Here is a 25,820-nt window from a genome sequence, read left to right on the forward strand (position 1 = left end):
TTTAGTGCAACAAAATGCACTAAAATCCTAGTAATGTAGTAGTGCCCTAGTAATTATCAAACGGGTGTCGATACATTGTGGAGGATCTGTTACTGCAGAATATCTATGTACTACGAGTGCTTTCAACAGATTTAACGCACATTGGATTGACTTGAACACCAGATGGTGTGAATGTCTGAAAGCTTATGGTTCGTGTGAACACGAATTCTAACTCATACATAGATGTACTAATATTCTGTATTAGCTAACAACTCATACACAACAGCTACACTTCTAGGCAACTGCTTTTGTCCACATTTTATTATAGGCCTACATAGAACATATAATTATCGTGGTGAAACATGATAAGAAAAAGTAATTCGCATTTTATCAATATTTTCAATACGTTTCTTGAGCCTTTTGCGGGCCGCACAAAATGGTGTTGCGGCCCGCATGCGGCCCGCGGGGCTTAGTTTGCCCATCCCTGCAGTGCGTAATGGGAATATGGAAATGTGCTCAGCTACATCGATACAGCGTGATCTCTTTAGTGTGCCGTTAACTCTTGAAAAGAGACACCCGACGTCTTCGAGTTTAATAAATATTTTACTACAGTGGATGGCGTATTGAAAGCTATATTCAAGTTCTGTACCACGAACCAGCTATTTAAATGCCAGGAAACGCATGATGAAAAATTGTGATGTAGACACCATTGTCAGAATGAAGCAACACGGTCTGTCACCAGCAGCGCACGCACAACTTCAGTGTTGTCAGCCAACAACTGCTGCTGTTGAACGTTCTTTCTCCATTAATGGCAAGCTGCTTAGTAAGGGCAGACCGGGGCCTACGATATTATCGTAGGCCCCGGACAGACACTTCTACCCGAAAATGATGGAAAGAAACTTTCGCTGTACTACAACAAATTTTCATTATTTCTACCATAACGTGATGTTACCACTGGAATTCTTCATACCGTCAGATTTCGCTAAAACAAAGTTTTTTCACATAAAAATTTGTCAGTTTTTAAGTAATATAGGATTTTTCATGCGAAACTACTTCGTAAGGACAGACAGTTCCGACCAGAAATGAGGATAAGTAGTACAATTCTAACAATATGTGGGAAAACACCTAATTTGCATACGTTAGGTCAAAATTTGGTCAAAATTAAGTTTTCTAAATTTTAAAAATGTCCTGGTGATGAGATTTCGGATGTTATATCTCGATAATGTCATCTAACAGGGCACTATATATTTATCGATTGGACTGCAAATATTTATTAGAAGAGCTTCTTGGAGGTAGAGAACTTCAATATACAATCGAATAGTATATTCATATTGAAATGAACCCGAATATTTTCGGCTGACACTCGTCAGAGGTAATCGTCAGCAACTAGTAGAGAACTCAAAAGAACTTCGTATATCAACAATCGTCGCACAAAATATGACGTCACCAGCATGAATGTCGAATACGAGAGCGTTCAATGTACTATTTTTAGATGATACACGAACTCTTTTTGTTGACACAGCCTTGGCTGGTGTATTTTGATAAAAGTCGACTCCAAGGCACACAAATGAAAGTGTGAACGACCCTTTCCGTGTATGCGAAATCTGTCGTCTCGATAATTTTTTGCACTGGTGGGATTATCCAACAATTATTTGTCAATTGCAGAATTTATGGCCTTTGAGTGTTCCGCATGAATCTTGAGCGGATGAGTTAAGGGTGAGCTTTTCGCCGCACGTGTTCTAATGAATCTAGGGACATGCTGATTTATTCGGGTTCATTTCAATATGAATATACTATTCAAATATTTTTTAGTCAGTTTTATATTTTCTAATGTCGATTTCGCCGCCAAATTGCAGACTGTTAGATATTAGGATTACAATGAATAGCTTTGCAGGTGCAATAACTACAGTTATGCTCTATGCTTTACGATGCTACAGATACAAACTCTTTGTAGATGAAGTTGTATCTGCAACCGAGCTATCAAATCGTCGTGACATCTGCACTTGTTATGGTACAAGTTCTCGTGACTGTGCTGTAGCTCATTCTTAGCCCGGTCGCCATCGCCATGCATTACCCAACACACGAAGTGGTGTACCGAGGCTGCGCTCATCTCGTCGATCTCCAAGTCCTTCTGGCAATGTTATATCCGCTTTTGTTAATCACCGTATGTACTGTGCTGACCACTCTCAATAGAAATATTCCAGCTGAATTCAACGAAACGATGTGTATCGGTGAGTTAGGAAAGTTTTTCAACAGTCATTGGTTTTATTCAGCAACATCTCTCAATTTCAAGGATTCTCCATGTACTCGACTTGTGTTATCTGGTTGGCATTTCTGTCTATATTCATCACAAATACCGAAGATCTCAGTCAACGCGTGAGATTTACTTAGTAGAGAAGTTTCCGAATAAATCCTCCTGGTTTCGTTACGTTAAGATTCTGACAACGTCGATTTGTGTGAGTCTCAGCGCAACTACTGTGCTGGTCTGTTTCTTTGGACCAAAGTGCTTTAAAATCGTGTTTCGCCCTTGGTTGAACAACATCAACTCAGTGTTGTCACCGAAGTAAGTATATCTTGAGTGTACGCAGCTCACGGTGCATTGCCTATTTACGCATAAACGTTGATAGCAACGGGATGACAACAAATACAAGCCCCGAGGTGGTTAAAGTAGTTATTTGTTCACTAAAGCGGAGTTTGCGGTGTTACCGTAACTGTATTATGTATTATGTATTATGTAATATGTATTATGTATTATGCTAGTATGTATTATGTAATATTATTATTAAATTCTTTATTCACAGTAAAACTGGTAGATACACACATAATCCGGGGAGCAACCTGCCCCCAAAGGAAAATGGCGAGATTGAAGTAAATTTTTAAAATTTCAGTAATACATTCAAATTGTTATTCCTACGCAATACATGGAGAAGTCAGATTACAGAATTGCATCAGATGAAGAATTGGCAAGGGTTACATAGCAGAGGTAGAGATGATTGAAGATGAACAATCGAAATTACAGAAATTATGCTGTGATTCACAAGTGTAATTTTAGTCCAGTGGTGCATTCAAGGCCTTCCGAAGAATTACAGAAATTATGCTGTGATTCACAAGTGTAATTTTAGTCCAGTGGTGCATTCAAGGCCTTCCGAAGAATTATTATTATGTATTATGTATTAGTGTAATGTCGTAGATTTTTATTCTGTGAATCGGCTAACATTTGGGCTTGTATATCAGTGCGTGATTTCTTCCGGTTAAGGCGAAGAAGCACTAGAGCAGTGCTCTTCAACCTTTTTCGACGTGGTACACCCTTTTAACGTTTGCTCAAAACTCGTACACCCCTGTTCATTATAGGGGTCTTCAAAAATGACTTTTTTCCTCAAATCGCACTGGCTACTTGATAAAATTGTTAGGTTACCTAACTTAAGCCTACACACCAAATTTGGTTCAATTCCAACCAGTAGCCGCATGGCTACGGGAGAAGAAAGTTTCTATTTATTATGTAAAAATAAATAACGAAAAATGTGAAATTTTTCTGTTCACCCCATGAAAGTGTTAGGTTGTCTATAGAAATGATGTTCCTCAAATTTGGTTCAATTCCAACCAGTAGAAGCGGAGTTATTGCCGTCAAAAAAATTGGATTTGCATAAAATAGTATTTGGTCACAGAGTCTATTCGCAGCCAGTTAGGCCGCCCGCCATGCAAATTGGAATTTATTTCGTGTCAGCCCCAAAACAGCATGACATTACGAACGATAATCAACCTAAATGTAACAGTATTGGGGAGAGAGTAGGTAAAGCTACTGCTGCGGAAGCGGTAATTCAGATCAGCGATGATAGCAGGCGCACCAGCCTACTGCGTATCAGGCCTGCCTCACACCACACACAGTCGATAGTAGCACATGGGCTGGAAGAGATGTCAGTAACCTCAGATCGTATGCCGCTATACACTGTCTATTGTCGCTAATTGGCATCACTAATAACAAAATACTAAGTTGCAAATGTATGGCGAAATATTGGACATAAAATCGGCATTTTAAAAGAAAAGGGTTTCGATTTCAACATGGAAGCTGTTTCGACCCTGGCTGGCTACGTCACTTCATTTATGTACATTGCGGTATTTATTAACGTCGGGTAGGAAGTACCGATTCAAGAAGTCTGAGCTATCGCGGCGGTTTCCTCAAAAATCACTAACAGACAAATGACTATAGCTGAACACATGTTTGTAAACTGCATACTTTCCCACACCAAACGGAACCATTGTTCTATTGCCGACGGCTAAACGCATAGGAGAAATATTTGCTTATGACATCACAATCAAGCGGTGTAGAGTATTACCTTTGAGATAACATCGTACCATATTGCTCATTAACCTGTGCGTCAAGCTGTACTGACCCATAAACCTGCCTTGTGATAGCTAGACACCTGGATTGTAATAGCTAGCCATCGGCTCATTGTAATTCGGATCTGGTACACCCCTGTACACCCCATTCGAGTGGTACACCCTTTGTAAATTCTGGTACACCCTAGGGCAGGGGTGGGCAAACTACGGCCCGCGACGCCATTCTGTGCGGCCCGCGAGAGTCTAAAGAAACTTATTAAAAATATTGATAAAATGCGTACTAAAAATCGAATTAATGCAGGGACTTGATTAAACTTTTTCTTAGTATATTTCACCATGATAATTCTAAGGAAGTGGGTCTCAACCTAGGAGACGCGTGCCCCTTGGGGTCATGAAAGCATCTGAAGGGGATCGCCAAGCTGAGCTCAACTGAAATTTTTTTCGCGCTTCGCGCGATTTCCCTCCAATTCCTAATTAGTACTCTGTATTTAGTATGAATTTCATATTCAAAAATCTCTCATCAATAGTCGTAACCTCCCATGCCACCAAACAATCCGTTAGGTTTGCTATAGCATCCTAATTGCGTTTTGTGATATGACGATAAGGGGAGCGAAATCTACACATATTGTAGAAGCGTGTTTGAAGCTAACATGGTTATGATGCTGTCAGAATTGTGTGTCCTGGAACTGAACCCAAAGCGGAATTAGTAAATCTATGAACTGATCACTGCTCACAGATTTAAATTTCAATCCTGTTCTAAGAATCGGGACAACAGATTTTCATCTCTATAGTTTTGACAAATTGGTTATTGAGGTCGACCAGCCTATGAAATCTCGCCATTGTTTCTGGCGCGTGTACGATATCATCATAGCAATGTTTGGTTTGTTTCAAATAAGCATATATATTATCTCCATGTCCTCACTATATAATCAAATACCAGCAATATTGCGTTTGGTTTATGATCCCAATTTTATATAGTGCGGCCCGCGAATGGATTCAGATCTTGAATGCGGCCCGCGAGCTCAAAAGTTTGCCCACCCCTGCCCTAGGGTGTACGACAACCCCGGTTGAAGAGCACTGCACTAGAGTGTCCCACTATAGACAAATCCCACATGAGTACTTGAAAAAGTGGAGGTAATTCGTTGCTGACGGCTTCAGAGCAAGAGCAAGAGGCGGGGTTGACGATATTAAATCTATATATTGTTCTATTCAACTTGGAGAAAACATGTGTTCTGTGTGTAAATCTTGTTTTGCGTATTCATCATTCCAATGTTCAGTATATATGATCCATCTATCTCCGTACATAATTACAGGAATAGCTCATGCTATCGGTCAGCAACCTCATCAACTAGGCCTACGCCGACGCAAACAGTTATGTGACGAGCTGCAGGTGAGTATTCTCCTAGATTTTTGTATCCTCAGTCAGTTTCCATCTTTACATGGTTGCAACAAACTCCTATCAGCATTAGACTCGTTGAGTCGCCATGATTAATTTAACGTATATTCTACCTCATTATTTTCATTGGAAGGACAGTTCCGGAATGAACCAAAATTTATATTAAATGAAGTTTTAAAAGTTACCTATATGGAATATCATTGGAATTCTTAACATGCCATGTAGAAAAATCATGCGAATATGTTCTTTTGAAGGTTCAGCCTTGTGCATTCCGAAGATACTAAATGAAGTAAAGCGCAGACAAAAATGTAGCGATTGTTGTCATGTCATCGTGTATTTTGAACTGCAATAGCGTTTATGTTAGGGTTACCATATTTTAGAATCTGGAGAGGAGGACACTTTAACCAAATCATAAAAGTTAGTTGACCGAAATTGAAAACAACTGATTTTCTAATATCTACCAAATATGTTGTTGTGTTGACTAAAAAAGGTCGTCAATTTGACTTGACTTCCGATTCGCCCACTTTTTTCGTTGATTTGGTGGTGTTGACTAAAAAAAGGTCATCAATTCGGTTCGCTTTTAACCCCCTTTTTCCGGTAATGTGTGGTGTTGACTAAAAATCGCCGCCACTTTCATTCGAGTCCCGAATGACTCGCTCGCATGTCCGTATTACCTCTTCCACGTCATTTATGCCGATTGTCAGTTTACACTAGCCATTATCTAAGCTGTAAAAGAGGACGGATTGTCAAAAAGGAGGACATTTAGGTGTCCCCGGTGGACATGTTCAATTCCCTTAAAAGAAGGACAAATCCGCCTAACTGAGGACCACATATGGTAACTCTAGTTCATGTGCGTAACCCATTCATACACGATGCTACTAACTCGAAAAGCGCTCAAATAGCTAGTGTCTCAACAGTGATTTTAAACAAGCGAAGATTTAAAATAGGTAGTCTGAGCTGTAAAAGCGATTTTATGCATTCTATAGTGCATTTTTCGTGTTAAAGACTCCTCTTGGTGTTTTCTGGTTTACGGTATATCGATGCTGTCTTTTATTTTGATGATCTAGTATTGATATGATCTGTAACTGTTGTAATTCTTCGCTCCCAGTATGTAAACTGTACTGTACAGGCTGACCATGAAGCCTTGAAGCCCATGCATCTTGCATCTGAATGCAAATTTATAGCCAACATCACAATATTATTTATATTGTATTTGAATTTGTCTATCTATATAAACTAGTAGTTACATGTGCTCTATAAATAAAACGGCCATAATGAAGAATGGAGACTATACTATTTGCTGGATGGATTAGATTTCAATGCTCTGAATCACAATGCGCATTCGCGATTCTACGAATTACAGAGATTTAGCATGAGCTTCGTTATGAAAACCAGTATTGAATTGCTGCTTTACATATAAATTAATTTATCTGGTCACGGGTGGGTCACCATGCTGGGTATATAGTTCCATGCCGAGTAAACAAGGACGTTGCACCGTCGTTGTAGACGGGGGGTGGGAAACTTTTTTGATATTCACGGCCGCATTTCGATTACTTATGTAGACTACGGCCGCATTTCCAGTACATATAGCCACAATGAACTAATTGGACATCAAATACCCATGTTAAACAGTCCAGTGTTCATTAGGGTTGTTCAGAATTAACCGACTTTCAAAAAGTCTAGGTTTTCAGTCCGTTTCCCATGCCTTATACCTTAAAAACAAATTCTGGCTACTTTTTTTTGTAATTCATCCCCTGCATCCGTGTGCATTTTGCCGTTTTTTCATGCACCAAAAAAATTCTTCGGAATTTGGGGATTTCCCCGTTGTGAGTGACTCGACAGCAATCGCATGTGTTCTCATTGACGTGAAGCGGATGTTCTAGCGTTGGTGACGCGCTAGGCACGGCAGTGAAATGGGGATCATTGATTACTCAGGTGTTTTGCTGCTTTGTTGTTGAAGAACTGTATTTACGATTGAGGTGCAGGACTTACCAGGTAGCTTTTTGGCTCATGGTGTTAGCGAGTCTAGCGCAGGATTAGTGATTATATTATTGTAGCAGTATTGAATTATTCGATCTAATGGACCTGATACTCTTTCTTGTCTACTGGGATAGAAAACAAAGCTTGTAAATGTATTTTCCAGTGACTGTGGAAAACAGCCAATCGGTTGCTCTGAATTTTATGTTATTTCCTAAGATAGCAATATACTGGTCGGAGTATTTCCAATTTAGGAATCATTATCTTCCAGAATCAATAACTGGATCTAATCCGACTATTCTTGCTCAAGTTCTGCAGTATGTGTTTGACCTAAGAGAACTGAAATGTTTCCAACTATTCTTTGTTGCTTGACTGAGTTGATGTATATTTATTTTTTTAGGATTAGCTCTAGTGCGAAATGTCTGAAAAAAAAGAAAATTGCCATCTAGTGATATAGTATCAAAGAAAACTAGAAGATCACGGTCACAGACACAGCATTTCCTAGCTGGGCCATCTGAGGAAACATTACGAGATCGAAGCTGCTTACTCTTAGGAAAGTTATGCAGTATGTGTTACACCTAAGAGAGCATTCATATGCGAAAAATGAACCAGTAAAGTTACACATCCAGGACGTAGGAGATGAAGTACGGTAATAGGTTTTTGGTTCCTGGCTGCCACAAAGACCATCACACAAGTCAATGCCATTGAAAGATTAGAGACAGTGGGAAAACAGAAACCAAATGACTGTCACTAAAGAAAACTGCAGGCCAGCAATATGTATCAAGAAAACAAAGTGACTTTGAAGCCAACTTGAGTAAGCTATGGGCAATGGGCATAGAGGAGCTCCTGACGCGATGACGACAATTGAAGCAGGTACACTTCTCTCCGGCGATAAGAAACATGAATACAAAACATTTTATTAGGATCAAAGGGGTCCGTGATTAGCAACGATTGGTGGCAAAGATACAGTGTTGAAAGTGAAAACCATGCAACAAAAGAGACGGACCGAGAGTGCACCAGCTTCAAGTAGCGAAGGTGAATTTACAGAGAGCTCATCTATATCTTCGCAGGTAGCTGACACTTCCCACAGCAGTGATTTCGAAGTGGCGCAGTTGACATCGGGTCATTCCTTTAAATTTGTGACTCTAAAAGCGCCTGTAAATCTGTTCAACGACAAAGACATATGCCAGGTTTCTGATCGCTTGAAAGTCAGCGATAATGCTGCTACCATGATAACTGCAGCACTGATTAAAGATTGCGATGGTGACCCTAATGACTTTCATCTTTCAAGATCTGAAACCTATCGACGACGCATTGCAAATCGTTTTAAAATTCCTATGTCGATTGTGGAATAAATAGCAAACGATCCACCAAAGCACATCTCATTGCGCTGGAATGGAAAGCTCTCTAGGAGTCGTTTGAGGCCTTGGCAGTGCTGGCATCGTCTGCGTGTTCCAACGCATTTGAGAAGGGCAATCTTCTTGGCATTCGAACTCTGAGAGTGCTACAGGAAATTACGGGCTGATCCGTCATTTGAACTGCTGGAACTTTATAATTTAACAAAAATGTCGGAGCTCTTGTGTTTGACGCAACATCCTCAAACAATGGAAAAAATAAAGGTGCTGTTCTGTTACTTGAAGAATTGATAAACCGGAAAGTTTTTTACAGTGCTTGAATCCATCATATTCATGAACTAGTCATCCGGGAGATATGGAAGTAAAGTGTGTATTTGGATCGGCGACCACAGGCCCTGAAAACACAGATTTTAATACCTTCCAAGAAGTGGAAAGATATTGATCAATTAAGAAGCTCTGAAACACTTCTGTTTGATGAAGGCAGCGGGTTGGCGATGAAAGCTGATGAAGCAAAGCAAGAAATAATTCCACTGATTAAGCCATATAATGGAAAGCAGAAAGAATTCTTGATAAGAGATGAATACAGAGACTGTGCAACAGGCGCCTTGGTGATTTTAGATGAACAATATGTTGATAATCGTTTTCGCAAGCCTGGTGCTACTAATAGCACTGGATGGACGAGTCAAGTGCTGTACTGTCAAAAAATGTTCATGTGGAGTGAGCAAATGGGCTATTCTGAAGAGTTCATTAGAAACTCGGTACGAATGAATATTGCCCAGTTTTATGTCTCAGCTTGAAAACTGGTATTGCATGTGACGCACAGAGTAATGATCTCAAATTCCTTCATGACATGACGGACTTTACATCATGCGATTTCGCGGTTGCTGATGTGGCATATAAAAAGATGTGAAAACATCATTGGCATCTCACCAAGGAAACGGTGGTATCTACAATGTTCTCGGCTAAACCAATGATTCCTGACAAAGTGAAGGAAGCGATGGCTGCTAAATTGCTGCAAATGCCAATTCTTGAACAATTTCGCAGATGTGTACCTCTGAGTCTAATCTCTGACTCTGTCTCTGAGCCAATGAGTATGGTTGATTTAATTGGACTGGAATCGTGGTTTCTATTCGATGCTATACATACTGAACATGATTAGTTGGGTCTTCCAGTTTCGGAATGGCATACTGATCCGCATTTTGTGACTGCTTAAGAATTTGTGAGTAGCGTAGTGTTGAAGTAGTTCAAGACGCAGCAGAGCGTTTGGTAAAATTGAATACCGACTTTGATGCTTTAAAAACAGATGACAAAGAACAGCGGGCGAGCCTCTTACAAGCCGTGGGAGATCACGGGAACAGATATGCCGATTTCTCTAAAGCAACCATTTCATCCACCTGATTTAAGTAGTAATTGCCGAGTTGATCTATTTCTTTTCCTTCTTGTTTCGTTTCCTGTGAACAATGTGATGTTTAAAATGTGGCTGTGAGTGAATGTACATTCACAGTTGTATTCTTGCACATGGTGATCCCGGAAATTGATGGACAATCTCAGGTAGGGTGGAGGAGTGGAGGATATGTGATCCAACAAAATGACTATCAGTCTCAGGCAGTTTTGAGGAGTTCTAAGGGAGTGTGGGACATGAAATGGTGTCCTGAACCGGCAATACTTTCTATAGTAAGGTTATGTAGCACTCCAAACCGCAATAGCTGCATAAACCCAGCTTACATATGACGTTAACTAGCCTAGTCCGAATGGCGATACCCAAATTTTAGGGGAATCCCCTATTTTTAGCCAATATTCTTCCAGCTCAAAATGCACACGGATGCAAGGGATGAATTACGAAAAAAAGTAGCTAGAATATGTTTTTATGGTATAAGGCATGGGAATCGGACTGAAAACCACGACTTTTTGAAAGTCGGTCAATTCTGAACAACCCTAGTGTTCATGTCCATTTGCGGTGAACTCCGAAGTAATCTATACTTTTTCATATCGTCTAACTATACGCATCGAAATCGCTAGCGGCCATATATTGAATAGTAGGGATGGTGTGAACCTCTGAAAGGTTCAGGTTCGTGTGAACGCGAACCTTTTTGAAAGGTTCTGTGGGAACACGAACGTGAACCTCGTGACGTCATATTGCTAATTCCAACCCTATCTTCCAATGAAGTGATAGCCTATATTAATGTACACCAGGGGTTACCAACCTTTTTGCAACCGAGGGCTACTTTTGAGTAATGATTGAAGCGGCGGGCTACTATTTACTCCCGCCATTTACCCGTACCACACTGAATTTCCGCTTTGATATTCATAGCACTGGGCAGGACTGGACATCATGTTATCTGTTTCTATAGCAGTCAGTGGGATGCCTGGTATTGTATGATATCAACTAGTGCGCTGTACTCTGGTATGTAACTTGACACTGCAATTCTGAGTGAGTGTTCCAGATGTGCATTGATTGAGCGTGTTTTGTGTTTGCTTTTGATGAAGTTCATGTCCGAAAAGGCTGATTCACAACGATAGGTTGAACCATAGACGCTTGCAACCTTCATAGCTGCTGCGCATACACCACTGTACTTTTCCGTATCAACAATATGCACCAAATGTTTGCTGCACACTCAGGTGGGGGTCATTTTGCAGTATTACAATTTCAATCAACAACTGTTCAGCATCCAGAAATGACAAGATTTCATTATACCGGACAGCAGCAACGATTACAGAAAGTTAGAAACATGGTATATTAAACTGCATTGAGTGTAACAGAAACAAGCTGTGCAAAAAGATGCAATACGTAATGGGTAAGTTATAAATGATGATGCATATTCGCGTGGGTTAATTGGTATTAGTCACTTTGTTGCATGCTGTTATTTCAAGATTTTCGGTCTAGTGGTAAGATACTGGAATCTCCCAAACGTACCAGCAGAAACAAATTTCTTTTGTGAGGAGCACGCGATTCCAAGTTGGTATTTCTACAAGGACAGCATCATTTTCCTCCGCTGTTCGTATCTGTACTCCGGGGCTCAGATTGCAATGGGCGCACTATATTAGAATCGAAAAATGAAGTCGCATTGAATCGCGCGTAGTGCGATGGCAATTTCAAGATCAATTAAGTCCCTCAAAGATTAATTAATCTCTCAACAATTCGAGAGTCAATTCGTAAATTCAATTTTAATGTCAACGGCCATCAACACATACCAATTGAATTACGTGTCCACGGCCGCACAAATTAACTTCTACGGCCGCGGGAGTGCCACGCCTGGTGTAGGCCTACTGCGTTAAATACTGATGAGAATATGACGTCCTAATACCGGCAAGGCACTCATTACTATCAAGACGCACAGCCAGATTTAAAATTCGATTATTCAAGTGTGACTGAAGCAAGATCTATATATGAGCGTATGACCTTATCAATTGAAATCTGATTTCTGCCAAATGCGCAATTTGTTGAAATTTGGTATTGCTGCAATCATAGGCGCCGACTTTTATTTTTACATGGGTGGCGAGATGAAAAAGGGGAGGGGTTTGAATAAAAGGGGGGGTTGAAATTGTTTCAAATTTACCAAGCTAGCATCAATTTATTACGGTTAAGCACATGCGTAAATGCTCATAATACATGGATAGGACGAGCTTCATCGTGTTAACGAATTTACGCGTATAAAGTGCGCGTAAGCTTGCCAGCGAGTCCAGCGTAATTCAACGCCGTGCACTGCACAATGCACAGTATTAATAACAAATCAAACACTGACAGGTGACGTCGAGTGAATGCGAGTGTATAAAGCAGACAAGAATTAGTGGCCTACAGATGATAGCAAGCGAGAAAGCGCGCATCTAACCAGTAATTCATCAACTTGCGTAGAGCACAATGGGGTCCGAGTATCACATCGTGACAATTGATGGCTCATTATAATGACGTTTGAGCTACATTGCTGAATTTCCCGATAAAAGTTAGCAAAGCCTTGTAGGAGTAATGAATATGCGCACTTTGCGCAGGAATGACTTTCAATTCGCAAGCATACACAAACACCCTGTCGTATTTCGCGCTCCAATTAAAAAGACTCACGAAACTAACTCAAGAATTATTTTGTAAACGAATATGCGCACAAATACATTTTAAACAGCTTCTTTGAGGTACAGAACTTCAATATACAATTGAATAGAATATTCATATTGAAATGAACCCGAATATTTTTATACAGCGCAGCTTACAATTACGGCATTCGAGACCACATTACTTTTTCAGTGCAGTGTTTCACGGAACTTTTTATGTATAAATGTACAGTGACGCTGGTATTGACGTTACCCTAAAAAACAGACAATTTATATACAATTTTTAACGTAATTCTGTCTGTTTGTTTGTTTTGGGTATTCATGGTGTTTGTCGACTACTATGGTCATTTACACCAGGCCGATATTCTTCTTATTTTCCGTAACGGCCGACTTATAGCACAGTCCACCTCTTGGCTTTTTGTAAGACACCGCTGACGCGGATGAGGGGGCGAGGAGGAGCCTAGGTAAACCTCCTAGCTAGGTAAACCTGTCCTTTGTTGCTCCATCTACCGTTAAACAAAACTTTGGTAGTCTGGCCAAATATTTCAGGATCGGATCTGATAAATACTATCACTGCCTTTTATAAAGCCTGATTAACATCAAACGGCATAGAAGCATCTCTATGACCCAAAAACATTTTAAATAACTGGCCTGGAGTGCAATTAATTATCCCATCTCTTCTGCGATATGATTTATTTGAAATATTGAACGTTAGAAATCGAACGCATTTCCAAATACTTCACCGCTTCTTCCTGCTTCCTATCTTTATTCTGGTCTAAAGAAAATACGTATCAACATAAAATCTTTGCTTCTTCATGCAGATATCGAATAGTATGTTCATTGCTCAACTATTTTCATTGAAGGCAAAGGCATGGGTCCATGTAACGTTACATTTCTGACACTGATGCAGCCATTGAAAGGTGTGGTGACAACGATCCCCCACTCAAGTGAAAGTCACTGTAGTTAGGGTTTATATCATTGGTTCCCAACCTTTTTGATATCGGGGCTGCATTTCAATCCACAGAGTACGCTGGAGCCACATCAAAATATTCAAGTACATAAAATGATGCAATTTAAAGCATAAGCAATGCACATTGCGCATAGACTTCTTTAGATCCATATCAATTGGTTGAGCATTGATAGCCTACGCATTTTAGAGATTGCTATTCAATGACACAAGGAATGCATATCAATTCTACAACGTAAGATATATGTCGTTATGTGATAGAACTCGTTCCTATACATCAATATTATAACGCAGAGCTCATGTTTATGTAATGTTATTGATGTGTAATCTGACTCCAGAAGGTTGCGTTGCGTATCCGCTGCGTGTATCTGTTTCTGACGGCTCTAGATATGACGTAACACGCGACATGGAATCAGATATAATTTTGAATGTAGGCCTACCTCGATTGTATATGAAGGAATTTCATAGCACGCGCCTCCGCCTATGCATTCACTGCAATATGTGACTATAACGGCGTGATAGTTCTTATCAATTTTTCTCGCGAGGTACGAGGTCTTATCGGATGTTTCTTGGGAATTTGGTAATATCTTTAGATAATGCGTTTGCAATCCTTCCACCGGAATGTAATGGATATCTAACGTTATACTTATGAAAAAGCCTATAATAAGGGAAGAAAAATTGAACTCATTCTGAATTTGGCTTGGCTACAAGGCATTATATTGGTGTTAGCAAAATTATATGGACTGAGCACGGGCTTGGGTATGTTTTCGATCACCATCAGAAAGCAGGACAGATTCCGGCCATCAGGTCCGTGCGTTTGACGCTAGTCTGCATGAAGTCTTTCCCTGATATTCAGAAGTCACCTTAAACGGCTTGGAGTCGCCTCGAATGGATTTACGCATCTCTTTATTGTGACGCCGTGTCGTATTTGTGAAGTGTAATGCGGTATGCGAAGTGCCCACAAGTCTGAGCGTTGTCTTGTTGATAACGCATCTGCCATAATCAATCACCAATCACTAAATGAACGGTGCATTTTTGATTGACAAAGTTTAGCTAGATCCACCGACGTCTGACATGTTCACACATCTCATGTTAACATAGCTCAGACAATAAATTCAGGAATGTGGAATAAACATATACGCGTATACTCACTGCAAAAGATAGCAGATTCCCTCATAGCAATAATGATAACCCCAGGAGCAATCATAGTTAGAGATGCATTCACCTATAATGAGCAATATATTTCGTTATCTGTAGCATGATTTAAAAAAGATTTATGACTCACCTGCATCTGCATCATCCACGAAAAATAGCAGCCCGGTGATTATAGTTACGAATGCACGAAGTAGATTCACCATGTTTGTGCTCCTGAGTTCGAATACAACTAAATTTAAAATGCGTCGCGTTTTATGCTGTCTCTGGGATTTCTGATGTCATTTATCAACGACACCGGTGCGTATTTTTTTATCGTCTTGCCTGTGCCTACTATCTTGTCTGTTACACGAAAGATCCGCACATTTATGCGATCTCACGTTTCAAGTTTTGACAGATGTCACGAACAATGTCGTCGATTGTTATCATGTTTTGGGTTTAATTTGAGCACGATGTCGTTTCCAGATGAGTCACCCCAGCTAAAATCGATTCGCCGAGCCTTCTAGCTGCGCTACTGAACAAATGCAGGTCATAAATATCGCAACGGAATAATCAGGTGCTAGGCGTGATGACGACTAATCTCGATGCGTTAACACCACTCATGAACATGTTTTATAGCTGCAGTTCCCATATATGCCGACATCTGAGAAAAATCGCTGCCGCCATAACTGGTTTCACACCTTCACCTTTCATCTAATGTAAGGCTGCCATATGTGAGGATTTTTCAGGACATGTCCGGAATTTCCCCGTTCAAATGCGTCCGAGAGGAAATTCTAAAATGTGCCCAAATGTCCGAAATTATGAAGGATTGATGTAGGCTTAAAAGTTTTTCATCAATCAACATAAACAATATTATTTTTCGGTAGATTTATACCAATGGGACAATCTCTTTGAGTTACGCGCGATTTAGCGTCATATACGTTGATTCTAATAAGGGGGCCACCGTCCTCGCAAAAATGCAATTGACAATATATAACAATAATGACCATTCACTGAAATAAGTCTAATTGTAATCGCAATTATAACCGAACGGTTTATTCCCCAGAATCGGTCAAGGCCGTTTGGCTGCTTTAGTCAAAGACGATGGTTCCAAATCTTCGGTTCGTTGCCATAGGTATCGCAACCAGACATGGGGTAATCGCGATTAGTAATCGTAATCGATTACGACGATTACAGCATTTTCAAGTAATCGTAATCGCAATCGACTACTTCCCATATTTAATCGATTTGTTTGTGAAAGAACGATTACTTTATATTTGGACAGGACTATGACATAAACTGAACAAGGAAGAGGTATTATACCAGTTAGTGATAGCACAAACGTCAGATTTACAAATGCCACTGCTCATTATTACGTCAGAAGCGACCTATTAGCTTTTGCTCGTCAATGCGTAAGAAGTATCCAGCTATCCACACATAGTGAATAGATATTCGATGTACATTAGTGTGATTGTAAGAACACTTACCGTGCTGTATATCAGGTTATCAATACATTACAGACGCCACTACCTCGCAGCAGGATAATTAATCACCACTCTGCCTAGTTTAAAATAGTAACTTTTGTATTGATGTTTGTTTATGCTTAGTTAAACGCAGTTTGACCGTTGCTGCTTGGCGAGCAGTAGGCCTATGTAGTACGAACGTACATCGGACAAAAGTTTGAAATTTTTCAGCCTACTCGTCAAATAAAACATTACGGTTTCCACGACGAAGCATTCAAAATCAACAGCTGCTGATATATATCATAACAAAGCCGTTTCTCGTAATATCCGTTTGCATTACATTATCTGTATTAAGTTGAAGGCAGAATTTTATGTTCACTTTCTATTATTCTGATATGATTCTGCTTGAAACGGGCGCCAATCGTTATTTGACAATTTTTTACTCAACATTTGGATCTGCCGCCATAGCCATCGGCTTATATGCAATGTTAGCGTGGCTTCCAGCTAGAATCAGGTCAAAAACAGCAAATCGTCCCCCACTCCAAACGCTGGTCTTGGGCCCCCATAGGGTAGTAAATTTTCAAGTTGAAGATTTAATTTCGTCAATAATATTGGTAATTGCATTGTATTACTATTCATTTTTAATCCTCTCTCAGCCTCCGATGGTCAGATTTACCTGAAGAGCCGGGAGCACGTAATTCATAATCATGTTAGGGTTACCACATTTTGGAATCGGGAGAGGAGGACACTTTTTCAAAATTTTCGAACTTAGAATACCGGTGGAAAATCCTGAAAAATGGTAAATTTGTTCCACTTCTAGTCGGTTGACTAAAACAAGGTCAACTTTCGCTCGACTCGGCTCCCGAATTACCCGCCTGAGCGTTAATTCAGTGCAATTTTATGGTATCTCAGTCCAATTTTAACTAAAATTCTAAAAAAAGAGGACAACATCTCAAAAAGGAAGACATTTGGACATTTAGTCTATAATTTGTGTTGGTATACAGAATACTTTTGAGTCCCCATCGAGCTCGCTCCCCACCCTATTAGGAAATTTGGGGTGCGGCAGGACCTGGCAAGAATGCAAATCGTTGAGTGCGATAAATCGTCCAATATAAAATGCGCAATTGGTACTTTATGACGTAACAAGCAAATGTCGCATCTTTGGTAAAGAAAGTTATTAGGCCTTTTCAGCGCAATCCATATATTGCCTTCCAATATAACTTCGAAGATGCAAAATAAATGTAATCGTAAGTAATCGTGATTACTTTTCCAATGTAATCGTAATCGTAATCGACTACTTGCTGATTTTGCTGTAATCGTAATCGTAATCGTAATCGCGTCATTCAGAAGTAATCGTAATCGCAATCGATTACATTCACGAAGTAATCACCCCATGTCTGATCGCAACCAAGTTTGTCAATGTTTTAATTCGGGCAGTTTGTGGTAGATACCTTGACTGTTTCATAGCATAATAGATGAAGACATCATGAAGGCGGTGCTTAACGAAGTAGAGTTAGATCCAGCAACATGTTCACATTTCTCAATTAATCAATGCAGGAACGCGGAATAAACATATACGCTTATACTCACCGATAGACGACTGAATAAGTGCAATCAATGTCCCGATCGATTTTATTTTTTATCTTCATTTCTGGTTGGAACTGTTTGTTGTTACGAATTAGTTTTGCCTGAAAAATCGTTTTTGACCTAAAAACTGTCTGATTAAAAGACGAATCTTCAAATCGTTTAAGCACCTCCTATTTTTTCATTATATCGCAATCTTGTGATTTGATAAGAAATTTAATAAAGTGATGATGATGGTGATGAAGTAGTCAACGGTAGTAGTAACTTAAGGGTTGCCATACATTCGGAATTTCCCGGACATGTCCGGAATTTCACCGTAAAAACTGCGCCCGGGAGGAAATTCTTAAATATGCTAAAGTGCCCGGAATTTTGAAGGCTAGGTTCAGAATTTTTTTCGTTAATTAAACAAATATTATTTTTAAGCAGATTCATGTTATTTTGAATTTTTCTTCACGCTGGGCGTGATTTAATACAACGTAAATTAATTAATATGGGGACCACGCATCGCCTTCGCCAAAACGCGATCATAAAGAAAAAAATAATCATCATTTACTGAAATGAATTTAATTGTAATCGCAACTATAAGATAATGGTATATTCCCAAGACTGGTTAGGGCCGATTGGATGCTTTAGTTAGTCAAATACAGTTGATCTAAACCTGGAGTTGTTTTCCTATATTATGGTGATCGCGAAGATGTTGGACGTTATCATATCAGCTTCCAAAATAGGCCTTGAGTAAGTCGGACCGGATAAGGTTCACCAGATCTGTTGCAGACCCAAGCAATCACAAGAGCTCACATTAGAGATGGCCCAATTCAAAACCTACGTTCGACTCCACTCCTGTATGCGGACGATATGCGAAGCGTTGCCAGTGTGACGTCATATTTACTGACAATCTCTTCCTACCTCGTTGTTAAACCCGCTAGTGGGCGCTATTGTTAAATTCTATAAATTACTAGTACAGATGGCGCTCTCGCACACTACACCAAGTTGAGGTTAAGAAGTGGTTGAAGGTTCTTTTAGACCGCGACCAAATCTTAATTTTAGTTGCACCTTACGACCCAAGCCCTTCACCAAAATGCACGCATTTTCAATATTAGTATGCTACGAGTCGACTTTAATCAAAATACAGCAGCCAAGACTGTGTCAACAAAAGGAGTTCCAGTACCATCTAAAATAGTACATTGAACGCTCTCTTATTCGAAATTTCATACTGGTGACGTCATATTTTGTGATACGATTGTTAATTTTCAATGTTCTTTCCAATTCTATACTATAGTTGCTGACGATTACCCCTGAGGAGTGTCAGCCGGAAATTTTAGCGTTCACGTTAGTTTTCACTGTGTCGTAACACTTATTGACCGCGGAAATCAATTGTTTTTCAAATGGTGGAAATAGGACCGATTCAAGGTAGATGGATATAAACATCTTTAGTTGTTCGTTCGGTGAGCTCTGTTGACTTTTTTTGCGTTGAATTGCGTTAATTTCCTCTCTATGTCGCGGTTGATAACGTGTTCAGGGCAACCGTTATCAATTAAGATTTTGCGGATGTTGTCAAGTTCTGAACTCAGTTTGTTACCCGAACATATCATCAACGCTATGCACAAGGGGGGCCATGAGGTTGGTTTTTCTGTGTCGAGGACTAAATTTATTCCAACAAAGGTATTGGCATGTGAATGACGGTTTCCTGAAGACCCATGTTTCAAATTGGTTGATATTGTGCTTTTCGACTACAACGTCCAAGAATGATAATGAGTTATTTTATTGCGTTCTTCTTCGATTGTGAATCGCAGGGCCGGGTGAAGCGAGTTTGAGCGAATGAGAAATTGATCACACTCCGACTCATTCCTCAATATGGCAAAATTATTATATACATATCGGCGGCTCGAAAATGATTCGATGGACTCACGCTGCGAGAGAAGCTCCTATCCATCGACTAATATGTTGGAATCTATTTTTTTAGAGAAGAAACACGGCTCATCTCTGGTTTCATATCCTGGGTAAAAAACAACAATTGGCTCCTATACCATTCATGATAAGAATGAAGCTAATGCATTTTTGTAAGTATAGGCCCAACCCATATTAGGCATTTCACCGATTGCAGTATAGGTTGAATTTGATCATGCTTCTTATGATATAAGAGCAGTTCCGAAATCGACTACGAATTTCGAAATCAAATCGGGTATAATGCTGAATTACAACTGATAGCATTTTTGATACTATAATATAACTAGAATGATGACACATGGCTATTGTTCATTGTAATGCCGCACGCAATGGGCAATGTATTGAACAAGAAAAAGATCCAAGCACTGGAAAACAATGGTCAATTTGAAAGCTTGATATACTTGACATACGACGCGCAGCACGCCTCCATGTCGCCAGCACTGCGTTTGGTAGGTTGCGCCTCATTCGCGGGGATTTCAAGCTCGCACAGCTCAACAGTTTTAACATCAGTGCCCAACACGCCGCCAAATATATACAGCTTGTCGGAAAGGTGGACTTTGACATGTCGACATTGTATCTCAAAATTGCTTAAAATCTGCCATTGCCTCGTCTGGTCGTTAAGGATTTCGACTGTACTGTACACGTTACACCTCCGAGAGCGTACAGAAATTTCTTGTACCAAATGCCTGCCCCGTACCAGACTTGGACAACTATAAAATTTTCAGCTTTTCCAAATTAGATTAGAATTAGAATTAGTGCTACACATTTTTTTCCAAATTAGATTGGAATTAGAATTAGAGGTACACAATTTTTCCAAATTAGATTAGAATTAGAATTATAGCTATACAATTTTTCCAAACTAGATTAGAATTAGAATTAGAGCTACACAGCCTTTTCGAAATTAGATTAGAATTAGAATTACTGAATTCACAAAAAACTTGGAAATATAATGAAATTGTGAATGAGAAATAAATAGGCTACTGCAAAAACCAAGTTCAGTTCATATCGAATCACAATGCGTTCCCATTGCCACGACAATGGTTAATGTCTGTACACCAAGCTTGGCTCGTTTTGCACTCACCAGGGGTCACCAAGATGCGGGCCACATGCGGCCGACGATCTAATTAGTGATTTTGGAAGAACGAGAAGTAAAGCATTTTGAAATTATTATTATTGTTGTTGTTGTTTCAAAATAAGCTATTCGCCTGTGCGCCCAACAACACTTTTCCGCAGTAGCTGAAACGGCGTCGGCGTTGTACTGAAGCATGACCATTATTCGTCACAATTACTACTATGAAATACGTCGGAGCCGGAGCTACTCCTCAAAAAACTGGCTCCAGCTCCGACTGAATTCTATGTAGAGCTCCAGCTCCGGGGCTCCGACTCCAAAGCCCTGCCTACTACTACATCATCATCTACTCACCTACTGCGAAGCCATTTTTCTTCAGCGCCCCCTATCGCCCCCCTGAGCCCAGTGCCCCACGACGATCAAGAAGCTGGACACATAATCATTGATTGCACCAGTGGTTCCCAACCTTTTTCGTCTCGTGCCCCCTTGGCCGATATTTGAGCTACAATTCCCCCCTATTAAAAAGTTGCCTGTGACTACAAAAGGTGATTTTTAACGCACAACCATTTGTTGACTGAGCAGCAGTGTTGGGATGACTCGAGTCATGACTTGACTCGAGTCAGACTCGAGTCACTTTTTGCGTATGACTTGACTTGACTCGAGTCACTTTGCTAAAATGACTTGACTTGACTTAACTCGACGTATCAAAAATGTGGATTGACTCGTGACTCGGAGCAAAATTCACGAGTCAATTACAAGTCATCAAGTAATTGGTGTCGATAAAAATCACTGTATCTTGCATATGTTCAGATTGTTCGCGAAACGCTGGTGTAACCCTTGAAAGCGATCAATCATTCAATGATCGAGCGTTTCACTGAGCCGCGATTGTTCTCTCATAAATAAATCGACCGCAAACGAAGTGATCGAAGCTTGCAGCTTACGTTGTCGTTCATTCTAGTAGTAATAAAATAGCAAAATGCATATTTCTTTTCTCTGTTCTTTTACCTTTACCAAACCTCTTGTTTTATTTGAATTGAATTCGAATATAATTTATATTGTCCTCAACGCATGCTCGAATTGTATCATATCAATTTGAAAATGGGTTATGTATTGCATCTTATCAATTCGTTTGTCTATTCTCTATTTTGACTGGTAACTATAAACTAAGGCTATGCAATTACTTACGTAGTTTAATAGTTTTACGTATATGTGAGCGATGCAGCGTCTTCTTGCGTGCGTATTTAACTCTATATTCGTTCATCGGTTCAGAATCAATGACCACTCAATCTGTATTTCAGACAGCTAGCAAATTGCAATGACGTAATCATGCCTCATACTGCGAAAAGGCAACTTGACTTGAAATGTGACTTGACTCGTGACTTGACTTGACTTGACTCGACTTGACTCGAGTCACCTCTAAAAATCGAGTGACTTGACTTGACTCGAGTCACCTTTGAAAATCGATTGACTTGACTTGACTCGAGTCAAAATGTGCAATGACTCGAAATGACTCGTGACTCGAAGGTAGTGACTTGATCCCAACACTGCTGAGCAGTTAATGACCCAAACATATCCAGATATGTCCGAACTATGTCGAATGCGGACCGCACTACACTTCGGCAAAGTACAGCTAAATTTGAACTGTGTTTTACCAGTCGGGTAGCAGCTGACGAAATATATATCACCAGGTCCGCTTGCTATGGCCTTAAGTTAAATCGATGAATTTGGTATGTTTTTCACGTTAGCTCATGTATTGGCTTAAGAAGGTAAACAATTTCACCAGTGGCCTTGTGCTGAATTCGGCTTGGCTTTTATCTGCTTAGTAGCAATTTGATCGAGAGGCTGTCGCGGGCCAAACGAAATCGTCTCGCGAGCCTCACTTTATCAGGGGGTGTAATATCTACGGAAGTCATTTACACATAATACACATAGCTTAAAATCCGCCAAAGAAACATATAATTGTAACGAACTAGTTTCATACTTATGAGTTCTACCAGAAAAATCTAAACACCTCGTAAACCCGGGGTATCTTCCGATACAACGACAAAGCCAGATGCCCCCCTGAAAATTTCAAAATTCCCCCGAAGGGGGGAAATTCCCCCCACGTTGGAAACCACTGGCATAAGCAATCAATGATAATTCTAAGGCAGTGGCTCTAAAACTGGGGCGCTCCTCCCCCTCCCCTGGGGGCGTGAAAGCATCTAAGGGGCCGCGAAGCTGAGCTCAAATGAAAAATTTTTCCGCGCTCCGCGCGATTTACATCCAATCCACAGTTATAGCTCTGTGTTGAATTCGGGTATTTATATTTTATCTACACATAGTAGAAGCGTGTTTGATGCTAACATGGTTATGATGCTGTCAGCATTGTGTGTCCTGGAACTAAACCAAAAGTGGAATTAGTAAATCTATGAGCAGTTCGCTGCTCACAGATTCAAATTTCAATATTGTTCTAAGAATCGGAACAATCGACTTTCATCTCTACAGTTTCGACACATTGGTTATTGAGTTCGACCAGCCTATGAAATCTCGCCAATGTTTCTGACGCGTGCACGATATCATCAAAGCAATGTTTTTTTTAAAAAGCCTATATATTATCTCCTTGTCCTCGCTATGTGATCAAATACCAATATTGGAAATATTGGATACGAATGGATTCAGATGTTAAATGTGGCCCGCGAGCTCAAACGTTTGCCCACCCCTGCTTTAACCGTTCGCGTTACTGACCTCATTGATTATAATGAAGCATGGAACCGCAGCGAATTCGGTTCGGTGTATTGGCATTTTTATCAGTTCAATACACCACAAAAATTGCGTTCCATTGGATATAATACAATAGGAAGGTGTCGAAAGGACTTGGATTAGTCTTTAAAATCAGACACCCACCTGGCCTAGGCTATGTAAAGAGGAGGCATGCACACTGAATGAGGCACAATGTCATCTGTTGCACCTAGTGTGTTACCCTAACTCGACCAGACATTGCTTCATTGATCATTTGCTACCATCGTTTAATTTTTCTTCTATTTTCCTTTTTTAACTAAACATTTTTTACAGCCAGACTGTTCAGAGTCAAGTGCACCTATGTTTGATGCTGGTGTGATCAGACTAGATGACCTTCGCGGTCTTATCGATCATTACTGTCTAATATCGAATACTGTGCAGTGTGGATGCATATTTTCTGTATCACCATCACTGCCGTTTGTTAGGTATTTTGGTGGGATAAAAATAAATACTCTCTCTCTCTCTCCCACGCAGTCACACCCGTATTATGTCCGATAGTTGCCGAAGTCACGGTTTGACTTTTCGTACACTTAACTGAATCTCATGATCTACTTCAAATCGATAACGACGTTTCTTTCCAATATACATGTACTACCATAGCGAACTTTTATGAGGTTTAATTTTCTATCATATATTTGACTGCCAGTTATCGACTGGGGGTCGCGACCCACAGGCTGCCGTCCAAGAGTTTTCATACTTAGTCGAGGCCGGCCAAACTCCGTTCAGTTTGACACATAAGTCAGTATAGGAATTAGGGATGGTGTGAACCTCTGAAAGGTTCAGGTTCGTGTGAACGGGAACCTTTTTGAACGGTTCTGTGTGAACGCGAACGTGAACCTCATGACGTCACGTGACGTCATATTGCTAATTATAACCTGCATTTCAGTGAAGTGATATATTAATGTACATGTAAACGATAGCCTACCTACGACGACTCGGGCCGTATAATGCCACAGTGCTGAAGTACATACTGACTTTTTAAACGTCGCCAAATGTATCAACTGGGTAATCAAATGATATAACAATCCCATAAAATCAATATCTTTCGTCGCTTTGACAACGATTTCGACGAGGACTTGCAGGGGAATATAAGCTTACGGTCTAGGCCAGGCCGGGCAATGTATTCGGCGTATGATTGTTGCTATACGTTGATATTGAGCAGAGCATAAAACGGGATTCTATACTTGCTACCGATTTTACCCCAATAACAAGTTATACAGCAGTAGCCAACAGACAAATGAAATCGAGATGGACCCCTACGCTGGCTCGATTTTGACATTAGACAACAATATCAGATTCATTGTGAAAAATCATCATTCGCTGACCACCTACAGGTAGCGTATTTCGCTCTTGATGTTGTGTGATTGCTGGTCAAGCTCACAGCAGAGAGTCACTAAATATTCACAAACGGATAGCTGTATATTTCGAGCAAACATTTGTAACGAAGCAAGTAAAATTTTTGAGATTGTCAAGGTGCATGCTCGTTTAGTGTTGATTTTTTATGCTGCCAGTGCCATGCATAGAGTGACCCGTAGTTGAAATGCAGTAAATTTCAACCTAAGATATTATAATGACGTGAAAATTGCAATATATGAAAAAGGTTCACAGTGCAGAACCTACCAAGGTTCGTCTGTGAACGTGAACTTCTTAATTGCTGAGGTTCACACACAGAACGCGAACGTGAACCTCACGTTCACACCATCCCTATTAGGAATGTAATTTCGTGATGGAAAATATCTATAATAATTTGATTTTGATTTAGTCACCGAGACTTATTCCGAAACTATAGTGA

General features: G+C 40.1%; 1 protein-coding gene and 1 long non-coding RNA gene across 2 annotated transcripts; one reads left to right on the forward strand and one right to left on the reverse strand.

Moving 5' to 3' along the window:
• Positions 1-907: 907 nt before the first annotated feature.
• On the forward strand, positions 908-10,562 carry LOC145442735 (metabotropic glutamate receptor-like). Its single transcript, XM_080320720.1, has 5 exons — positions 908-2,210; positions 2,273-2,355; positions 2,415-2,542; positions 5,631-5,707; positions 5,968-10,562. Exons 1-4 carry the CDS (start codon positions 2,045-2,047, stop codon positions 5,695-5,697), a joined length of 444 nt encoding a protein of 147 aa, XP_080176846.1. The 5' UTR covers positions 908-2,044; the 3' UTR covers positions 5,698-5,707; positions 5,968-10,562.
• A 3,181-nt stretch (positions 10,563-13,743) lies between these two features.
• Positions 13,744-15,552, reverse strand: LOC145442763 (uncharacterized). Its single transcript, XR_013916154.1, has 3 exons — positions 15,342-15,552; positions 15,209-15,281; positions 13,744-13,864 (listed from the first exon to the last, which is right to left on the reverse strand). It is a non-coding gene; the product is annotated as an uncharacterized LOC145442763 (long non-coding RNA).
• Positions 15,553-25,820: the final 10,268 nt, after the last annotated feature.

The sequence above is a fragment of the Botryllus schlosseri genome, chromosome 1 (assembly GCF_051294905.1).
Source record: "Botryllus schlosseri isolate E-star chromosome 1, Bs_hap1, whole genome shotgun sequence".
In the NCBI taxonomy this organism is placed as follows: Eukaryota; Metazoa; Chordata; class Ascidiacea; order Stolidobranchia; family Styelidae; genus Botryllus; species Botryllus schlosseri.